Source organism: Callospermophilus lateralis, chromosome 1 (genome assembly GCF_048772815.1).
Source record: "Callospermophilus lateralis isolate mCalLat2 chromosome 1, mCalLat2.hap1, whole genome shotgun sequence".
Classification (NCBI taxonomy): Eukaryota; Metazoa; Chordata; class Mammalia; order Rodentia; family Sciuridae; genus Callospermophilus; species Callospermophilus lateralis.
Genome location: NC_135305.1, coordinates 218,782,146 through 218,792,939, shown reverse-complemented (window position 1 = coordinate 218,792,939; position 10,794 = coordinate 218,782,146). Strand labels below are relative to the sequence as shown.

The 10,794-nt window shown below is 43.9% G+C and overlaps 1 protein-coding gene across 1 annotated transcript; it reads left to right on the top strand.

The window, feature by feature from the left end:
* Nucleotides 1-8,923: 8,923 nt before the first annotated feature.
* LOC143401289 (olfactory receptor 7G3-like) lies at nucleotides 8,924-9,862 on the top strand. Its single transcript, XM_076858533.2, has one exon. The coding sequence runs from the start codon at nucleotides 8,924-8,926 to the stop codon at nucleotides 9,860-9,862; it is 939 nt and encodes a 312-aa protein (XP_076714648.2).
* Nucleotides 9,863-10,794: the final 932 nt, after the last annotated feature.

Sequence of the window (10,794 nt, the reverse complement as noted above, 5' to 3'; positions counted from 1 at the left end):
CTGTGGCTCAGGGGGAGAGCGCTTGTCTAGCATGCGTGAGGGTTCGATCCCCAGCACCACATAAAAATAAAACCAAATAAACAAATATTGTGTCTATCTACAACTGAAAAGCAAAACAAAACAAAAAAGCAGGATGCCAGAATCCCTGAGTCTGACTTAATCCTGTTTTCCTAGCCAGTGGTCAACTAGGGGCTTTAAGAAAACAGCTTTGTAAGAAATCCTGTTTACCTGTGTTTTACTCCATATCACAGACCCATTACCTTGCCTCTCTGAGTTCAGTTTCCACACCTGTGAAAGGGTCAGACAAGTGTCACACGTTGGTAGTTATTTAGGGACTATATCTGTCTTGTATGTGTGTGTGAGATATTTTAGTGTCTGGTATATACACTAAAATTGATTGCATTAAGCAAGAAGAATTAAATCAGTAGTTATTGGAGTACATCCTGTATTAGTAAAATTGTAGTAGATGTTTTCTTTCTTCAACATCAAATATTAATGAAATTTTATCAGGAAGTGTGGGTCAGGGGATTGAACACAGGCCCTGCACATGTGAGACATGCCCTCTTCCACTGAACCACTTAATCCTCACTAAATCGCTTCTCACCTCACCCCTTCCCTTTCAATTATCATCAATTTCCTCTTGATTTTCTCCTCCTTTCTGCCAGAATTTATAAAGATAACTGAACTTGCAAAAATCCATTATGTTTTCTTATGTAATTTGTGTATGATATAGAAATGCATTTCTCAGTATCCAGACCCAAGGAGGGTCCCTTTTCATGCTTCTGTGATTTACTTTGACATTGTTGCATTGTGGTCAGAGAATATACTGCCCATATAATTTTAATTCTTTGTATTTAAAAATATGCCTATAACTGGGCATGGTGGTATTCGCCTGTAATCCCAGTGACTACAGATAGTGATGTAGGAATATCTCAAGTTCAAGACCATCCTTAGCAAAATACCAAGGCCACAAACAACTCAGTAAGACCCTATCTCAAAATATAAACTAATCATTGCTGGGGCTGTTGTTCAGTGGTTATGTGCCTCTAGGTTTAATCCCTGATACCAAAACAAAACAAAACAAAACAAAACAAAAGTTGCCTACATATTGCTTTTGGTCATATTTTAGTAGAGTCCATCTGTGCTGATTAAATATATACATAGTCTTTTTTTTTCTTCCTTTCTTTTTTTCTTTTTCTTTTTGCTATTATTGTTTATCTGGTCCGAGGATAGAAATGTGAAGCACTGTACCACTGAGCTATAACATTTTTCATTTTTTATTTTGTGACAAAATCAACCACAATTGACAAGGCTGGCCTCAAACTTGAAATCCTCCTGCTTCAGCCTCCCAGCTAGCTGAGATTAAAAGACGTGTGGATCCTATAGTTACAGTTCTCTGCATTTCCCATCAGTCCAACTTGGAAATCATATTCAAATCTGGGTGATGCTTTCTGATTTTATTAGTCTCCTTGCTGAACAATTATGAAAAGATGTGTGGTGAATTCACCCAGGATATTATTTTGTTTGTCTATAGTAAAAATTCATTTAAGTAACCATCAGGTGGGTGCAAATTCAGAATTGCCTCTCTTGTGATTACAATGGATTTTTCATGTTTATGAAATCACCTTTGTCATCTCTGAGCTTCATTTGCAGTAGGGTCTGCTCTGCCTGACGGGAACCCAGTGCAGTTACACAGGCTTCTCTGGGTTCTCCAGATGACGGGAGCCTGGAGCAGTCCATACTTGCAAGTGGCTTACTTCCCATTCGCCCTTTGTTTCTACCAGGCCAAAGAGGAAAGTGCTGGACTCTCAGCCTTCACCCCCTGCCTGCACACACCCTCAGCTCACATGGGGCCCTCAGGCACCCCTCCCAGATCCCACCAGGGGAGCCTGGTTCAGCTCTCTGGGGTCCTGTCCTCTCCTGGTCTCTACACAGCGATTTGTTGCATCTACCTTTACTTACATTCTGTTTTTAATTTTTAAATGAATTAATGTTAGTTCCTGTGCTATAGATGGGTATGCAGAGGCACACAGAGGTTGATTTATGTCGACATCATTGCACAGCTCATGAGGGTTAATAGAGGTCTGGACACTGACCACCCACAGTCCACACTGTGCCCACCACGCCATGCTGCCTGAACAAGCAGTGGATCTATAAGTAATGCTGGTTACACAGCAAGGAACTCTACTCTGAATTTACTCCTGTGTGAGCCGAGATCATGAATGACTGTTCTTTCATTTAGAGCCCCTCGAGGAGAGATTGGGAGCCATGGATAAAGTAGGCTCCATGCACATCCTCAGGGGAGTTCATTTTGTGAGCTGAGAGGTTCGTGGGATTGAACCCAGGGCCTTGCACATGCTAGGATAGTGCTCTGCCTGTTTTTTTTGCTTTGTTTTGTGTTAATTATTTGGGACAGGTTCTTCTCAGTTACCCAGGTTGACTCAAACTGTCAATCTTCCTTTCTCAGAGTCCAGAGTCTCTGGGATTACAGCAGGTGTCACTGTGCCAGGCACAGTGTTGTGGAACTGGTGTGTCCTGGGCCATTGCTTCCCCTTCCTATGCACACAGAAGATGAACAGCAGAATGCAACAGACCTTGGGCTCCACAAACTGCCACTGGCCTCCACCTGTCATAGTGTGTTCCCAACAACTTGTCCAGGTGGAAATTTTGTCTTTTCCTGTCCCTTTTCTTCAGAACACATACCACTTACTCCTAGACATTTAGTAGAATATAAAACATTAAAAAAGAACATCAGGTAGAAAGCAGATCAAAGGAAGGACAGGCCTGTCATTGTAAAGATCCACAGGTCTCTCTAGACTAGTCACACCCGAGTGAGTCTCTTTCTCAGACCATTCTTTCTCAAATTTTAGGGAAATCTGTAATCCTGAAAGGTACCCCGTATTCACCCAGGGTTAATCCGTGCATTGTTCATCACCTTACGCACTATACAGAATAATATCTGGAGAGGAACCCTGCATCCCCTCTAAAGCCCTCTGTCCCCAGCAGGTGCAATGGCAGCCTCTGTGATGTGAGGAGGCTCTTGCAGATCTCCTTTGCTAGCAAAGCAGTCAAATTTCTTTCTTCCTCTTTTTTTCTAAAAACCTTGTCCTGGTTATTGAATCAGCATCAGGAATAGGAACTGTTGCCATTGGGATTTCCAGTTGAAGTTCAGGACCTTGGTGTCAGGAACAAAGAACTGAGCAAGACACCAAGAAGTAACAGAGTACAGGTTTATTGAAGGTAAAGATGGCACTCCATTAGGCAGAACGCAGTGGACCCAGAGAGAGGCTCAAGACTCCAATGTCTGGAAATTAGCGTCACATATCCTGAACTGTGGGGTGTTCTCTTGCCTATGCAGACCTGATTGAAGACCTCACTCCATTTTCTCCAATTGGTTGTCTTAAGATACCTGATCTAAATATTTTCCAATCCCTCCCCCACCACTGGTTCCTTTAGAAAACATAATTAGAATACTATCCATTTTATTTCCGTTAATCATGTTAAAATGTGAACCTATGGCAAGAGTTGTCATGGTGGTAAGTCCTCAGTGACAGGAGTTGTCATGGTGATGTCCCTAGTGCCTGAGGCTCTCATGGTAATGGGATCTATTGTAAACAAGGACAAGACTGGTCTCTGTCTTGTCCTCCATCCGTTTCTTGTTAATACCCTGTCTCCAGGTATTGGACAGGTTAATACTCTGTCTCCTATTAGGTCCTACCTATAGGACCGAGCTTTCCTGATACCTGGTATGTGCATCTGCTTTCCTAAATGAATCTCCATGTCTCTGACTGACATGAGCTAAAATTCTTTTCCATTGAAAGGTTAATAAAATAGGTACTTGTCACTCCGTTTTTCTGTATGCTTAACAAAACACTGTTGAAATCTTAAGAACTGATTGCTAATCTTGTTCCCAAAATGTGCTGTCCCCAACTGCGAACTGTTTGCTAATCTTGTTCCCAGAATGTGCTGTCCCCAACTGCCAAACGGCAGAATGTAACTTCCCTCCCTGCCCTCTCCAAGGAAAGTATATAAGTTCTGCTTAAGCTGTTCTCAGGGCTCTTTGCTCTATCTCTTTTTGCTCTAGTGAGCTCTGAGCCCCAGCATGCTGGTCCCCAAATAAACCCTTTGCTGTTGCATGAGACAGTCTCTTGGTGGTCTCTTCCTCCGACGTTTCGCTGGTCCCTTACACCATCATGTGTGTCAATGACCCCATGCATCCTGAGTCCAGGCCTCCTCTCCAGGAACTGCTCAGTCCTCTTCCAGTGACAGATTCTGGGTCTCCAGCTATTGCAATTTCTTTTCTTTTTTTTTTAGAATTTTAATATTTATTTATTTATATTTTTAGTTTTCGGTGGACACAACATCTTTGTTTGTATGTGGTGCTAATGATCGAACTCGGGCCGCATGCATGCCAGGCGAGCGCGCTACCGCTTGAACCACATCCCCAGCCCCAAGCTAATGCAATTTCTTAAAAGAAATAGAATGAATTCCTTTTATCTGAAGCTGATTATGAATTTGTTTTTAGATTTCTTGACACCAGGAACTACTTAGCAGCAATTTTACGTTCATTGCCATGTGGGAAAGACTTTCAAATGTCCATGTTCTCCACTCCTGGCTCTCAGTGTGGAGTTCCTGGACCAACAGAATCAGCATCCCCTGGAATCGGGACAGAAGGAAATTTCTAGAATCTCTCTGAAGATCTAGTCATTGCCAGATTCTCCAATAGACCTCAAATATGTGTGTTAAGCCCTTTGGGGATTAAGCTGCACGCCAGTTGTGGGGCCACAGTGGTGTAACAACCTTCTTCTTTCTGGAGAATACCCACCTCATCATTCTTTGTCTCTTTTGTGTCCCCTGTGTGTGGCTCTGGGAGGCTGGGTGCTGAGGACTTTGTGATAATCCATAAGTTTTATTGTTGTTTTTCTTTTTGTAATCTCTAACCCTTAGGGGCTCATTACACATCGTTCCTGTCCTTTATTTCTGAAAACATGTGTAGACCATAAAAGGAGCATCCAGTTCTTACGTGAATCTCTGTACCATCAAAGATCCTTCTTCCAGGTGCTGGAGTGAGGAGGGGACCAGGGTGGTGAGTGAGAAAGTCCTGTCCTTGCGTGCACTCCTCCCGGAGACCCATTGGCCCCCTCATTCTAAGCTGGACACTTGTGTGATTCTAACCAAAAACAGGCCGAGGAAAGACCCGCATCTCCCTCGATGGTGCCAACGGTTGTCCTCTCCGCAGTTTCCTGGCTGAGGGAGAGAGAGGATCCAGGGTGAGTGGGAGACTCTTCCCTGAGAAGGGCTTTTCCGTGCATGAAGAGGGAGACATGGGGGGTGGGTGGTTTCACAAATCTCCATCTAGGAGAGGGATATAAATGAAGCTTCTCAGAAAGTGTTCCCTCAATGTTTTTTACGAATTGATTTTTAAATCGTGGTAAAATACACATAAAAGTTCTATGGTCACAACCACTTTAAGTTGACACTTTTAAGGCCTGAGTCATGCTCTTGATGTTTTGGAAACATCATTAATGTCCATCCTCAAGACACTTTTCCTCTTACAAACCTCATTCTCTTACCATCCACACTAACTCCTCGCTCTCGGCCCCCAGCCCTCACAGCCCCGCTCCTGTCCCCCTCTCTGTGAATGTCAGTACGGGTGCCCCATGGAAGTGCAGGCCAGCCTCTGCCTTTCTGTGGCTGCTCCCGTCACCGAGCACGGGGTCCTCCAGGCTCAGCCTGTTGTGGGAAACGTCCTTCTGGTGAGGGCAGCGGCTACTCTGCTCTACCCACATGCCATGTTGGTTGCCTTCACTCCTCTGTACCTGGACGCTGGCTGGTCCTGTGAATAATGCTGCTGATAAATTAGCTCCTCAACGTCTTCACACTGAGATTGGAAGCTGAGCAGAGAGAGTTGGACCTGACCAGGGCTGGCACAATCCAATCTACGCTCCTTTCTGTTGAACGCAGCCTGCCACAGTCTACATATGCATGTCAGTTGCCTTTTATCCCCCTTTTATCGGTCTTATAAAAGCTTTGTGTGCCCCTGATTCCCGGAAGGTGGAGATTTGAGACAGAAAATAGCTCTCCTCTGTATTCCTCAAAGCTGCCTGTAAAGAAAACCCATTTTCCTTCCTGGGCCTCGCTCCACAGCTCTAGTTCTCCCCCTAGTGGTGAAGGAAGTCCACTACAGTAAATGTGAGGTACACATCTAATACTCTGCTTCCAATTGTTTGTGGATAAGCAAACCCAGAACTGTAATTACAGGATGACAATTAACACTCTTTTAATCATGATTTAGTTTTCAATGGGGGTCTTCCTATGGTACCCCATTGATCCTGAGCTCCTGGGCTCTAGAAATATTTCTGCCTTGGCTTCATGAGTAGCTGGCATACATGCCACTGAGACCATATTTATTATTTCTGTTTTTAATTTTCTGAGAAAATCTTTAACATTTTAACAGAAAATGTATGAAGACTTTCCCATTGCATTTTTTTTGTTTCTGGAAATATATAAGCATCATTATGTTTAAAGAGCCCTTAGTGAGTGTCAATGAAGCCCGGGTGTCAGTATATCAGGGGAAAGGGAAGGTTTTAAACAGAGCTGAAACTTTTCTCTCCTGTGTTACAGCAAGACAACTTCCTCTTCTTACAACAATTTTACCATTGTTAATAAAGTAACAGCAGCAATAATTAGAGCTAATATTTCCAGACTCTACACCACGTCCCTGGCACTTCTCCTGATTAACATCTGCAATGCTTAGTCCTTCAAATCACTCAGCTGAACTTGGCTCCATTTCATTTCCCTGTCCTGTGTAGAGGAACGTTCTTCTTCTCTCACTTTGTAATGCATCCTATGGTCTCTGATCCTTTAAAGTGGCCCGAGCATCAGCAATGCCTACTCCAGCTGTCCTCTTCCCTACCCTGACCAGGGTACAGGCAGAGAGAAGAACATGCTTGGCAGTCTCCCTTGTTCTCTCAGGACTCCTGCAGGCCCTCCACCACTTCCCTTGGGATTCCTCCACATGCACATTCTCAGATAAATACTTAAATTTTAAAATTAGTCTGAAAATCTACACAATTGGTGCATATTGATTACACGGAACGGTAGACTGATTGTGGTCATGCTTGCATAAAGACACTATTTGATTAATCTCATTCCTGAATCCTATCCCCCCACATCCCCTTGACCTCTCCCAAATCTTCTTCCTCTGTTCTTCTTGTTTCCCTTCCAATTTTAGGAGTCCCCTTTTTTCCCTTCTAGCTTCCACATCAGTGAGTATATATATATATATATATATATATATATATATATATATATATGTGATACTTTGTTCTCTGAGTCTCACGTAATTTGCTCAATATCATGCTCTCCAATTATATCAATTATACACCACCTTTTCTTTATCCCAGAATGGTCACTAGGCTGATTTCCAAATTGGCTATTGTGAATTGTGCAGCAATAAATACGGGCATTTGTGTATCTCAAAACTATAATGACTTTAGTCCTTTTTGACCAATACCAAGGTAGGCTATTTATACCTAGATCATATGGTGGATGCATTTTTACATTTTTTAGGAAAACCTCCTTCCTGATTGCCTTAGTGGCTGGACTAATTTACATCCCCATCAGCAGTGTATAAAAGTTTCTTTTATTTCCTACATCCTAACCAGCACTTATTGCTCTTTTTATTCTTTATGTCTGCCTTTTTTTGCTATAAAACCAGAACATACAAATATGAGGAGAAAAAAATAGGGTAGGTACTTCTACTTTTAGTTGTTTGAAAAGACTTCCCGAATAACCCCATAGATCAGGATAAAGAAGGAATCAATAAACAGGATGACATTAAATCAAAAAGGTCCTGTACAGCAGGGATAAAACACAGTGAAGAGGCAACTCTCAGACTGGGAGAAAGTTGTGCCCAGCTTGTACTCTGAAAGAGGGCTGTGATCCCAGATGAACTAGAATTCAAAGCAAAAACAATTCAAATTTAAAAAAAATAATAATAACCCAATCGGTAAGTGGTCAAACGAATTGAACACCCACTTCTCAAAATGGGAAATGCAAATGGCCAACTGTACAAGAAAAAATGTTCACCGTATTTAGCCACCAGAAAATGCACACCAAAATCACACTGAGATTTGAACTGAAGAAATGAATAAATGAACCAGCTTTTCAAAAAACAGCAACCTACTTTTCTTTTCAAGACCAGATAGTCATTTTCACTAGAGCTGTGATATTTGTACAAATGATACAATGTGGGGACTCATTCAGTGCTTTTAGAAATATCCCTCATTCTAGGATCAAATCACAAATCATCACACCCGAAAAACAAACAAAAATCAGTTCAAGGATTTTAGTGGCTAAAGAAATCCCTTCAAATTAAATAGATCCCAATGAATGGCTTGAGATGAATGAACACTCTGATATCTTTCAAGGAATGGGTAGATGATGTCATTTCTCATAAGGAGGCAGGAAAAGATCTGAGATGGTGATTTTCAGCAACACCCAAGACTAGCATTGATGAGCAGAGACAGAGTATGACATTAACAACAGGTTTAAGATGATTTAGGAAAAGATGTCACCAAACCAGCTTTGAAACTGTCTTAATAATTGATGACAATTTAATACTAGATTTCGTGAGAGCATTTAGGCCTGAAATTTCCAATAAATAAAATAGCACATTTTCATTTCAGGGCTGTTTTTACAATTATAAAAAAGCAGTCATTTAATCTTATTAATTGCAATATATAAACTTACTCTTGAATTAATAGGTGAAGGAAAGAATAAGTAAGAGAACCTGAAGAGAATCATGGTTTACATACTACCCATGACTTTAAGTGATTACCAAAGACTCCTTTCCACCAAGTAGTAACTGGTGTGCTCCATTGGTATCCATGTCTCTACTCTCAGCAAATCTCTCAACCACATGGAGTCAGAAAACCAAACACCTGCAGCAGAATTCCTCCTCCTGGGACTCTCAGAGGACCCAGAGCTGCAGCCCATCCTCTTTGGACTGTTCCTGTCCATGTACCTGGTCACAATTCTTGGGAACCTGCTCATCATCCTGGCTGTCAGCTCTGACTCCCACCTCCACACCCCCATGTACTTCTTCCTCTCCAACCTGTCCTTGGCTGACATCTGTAGCACCTCCACTGTGGTCCCTAAGATGCTGCTGAACATCCAGACAGAAAGCAAAGCCATCTCCTATGCAGGCTGCCTCACTCAGCTATGCTTTTTCGTGGTTTTTGTATGCATGGACAATTTACTGCTGACTGTCATGGCCTATGATCGCTATGTGGCCATCTGCCACCCCTTGCATTACACTGTCATCATGAACCTCCGCCTCTGTGTCCTGTTGGTCTTGATCTGTCTGCTCATCAGCACTGTGGATGCCCGGGGGCACACTCTGCTGTTGCTGTGTCTGTCTTTCTGCAAACACCCGGAGATCCCCCACTTCTTCTGTGATCTGACTCAGATCCTCAAGATGGCCTGTTCTAATACCCTCATCAATAACATTGTGGTTTATTCATCAACCATGCTGTTGGGTATTGGTCCTGTGTCTGGCATAATTTTTTCATATACTCGAATTGTCTCCTCTATCCTGAGAATCCCGTCCACTGGTGGAAGGTACAAAGCCTTTTCTACCTGTGGGTCTCACCTGTCGGTGGTTTCCTTGTTCTATGGGACTGCTTTTGGGGTTTACCTTAGTTCTGCAGTTACTGATTCTCCCAGGAAGGCTACAGTGGCCTCTGTGATGTATGCGCTGGTGACCCCCATGCTGAACCCCTTCATCTACAGCCTCAGGAACAAGGACATGAAGGGAGCCTTGAGAAAACTCACCTTGGGGACATGTTCCATTTCATGAATCTGTCACCTGCCTCGCCTGTGAGCTCCTAGACTGAGTCAAAGTGAGTCAGTTCTTCCAGAAAAATAGTACCTCTTGAGATTAGAGAGTAGAACAGCTGTGGGGGATGAGACCCTCAGGCCTCTCAGTGACCAAAAAGGGCAAGTGCTCTCCAAGGACTCCCTGGTAGCCGTGGCTGGTTAGCTGCTCAGGGTCATGGTGGTGCCTTCCCAGTCTTGTCACTCCAACTCACTCCCATGCCAGGGGCACCCTGAGTCAGGACCCCTTCCCAGGGACTCTGGAAGCATAAACCACATGAGGGTGGAGCAGTTGAGGAGCCACAGAAGCAGCAAACTCCAGGACCCTGAGGACGGGCTGTCATGGCTGCTGCTTCCCTTCACCCACACCTGGGAGTCCTCTGACAGCTGCTGCTGCTCATCCTCACCCCAGGGCAGAGAAGCTCCTGCAGGGTGTGGAGGGGCATGGGGGAGGTGACCTCAGGCACAGGATGCAGACTCTGCCCTCCCTGGAAGTGGGGGTGCTCCCTGGGGAGGAACCCCCCCACCCCCCGACAGGCAGCTGAGGCCCCTGCACTCCCACCTCCTGCCCCACCAGCCTCCCCAGCTGGGAAGCCAGCGCCCTTCCTGTTGGGGGCAGTGCACACTCTTGGGCAGTGCTGTCTCCTTCTGCCCCAGCAAGAGGCTCCAGTAAAGAGTCCTGTTCCCACTGTGGCTGTGCCTGTTCTGAATCTTCTGGTGAAGAAGCCACCCAGCTGCTCACAAGAGCACTGAGCCCTGGGTGCGGCAGGATTCCTGACTCCCTCCGTGTTCAGTTCTCAGAGCCAAGGATTTAAGGGCGGGCTTTTAACACAAGTAGCTTGGTATTGAACCAGAGTCTCCTATAATTATTCTGTTACTTACCAACTAACTCAAATCTGATTTTCATTTTTAAAT

Coding starts and splice junctions, on each gene's coding strand:
- LOC143401289 (XM_076858533.2), top strand. CDS start 8,924: ATGGAGTCAGAAAACCAAACACCTGCAGCAGAATTCCTCCTCCTGGGA.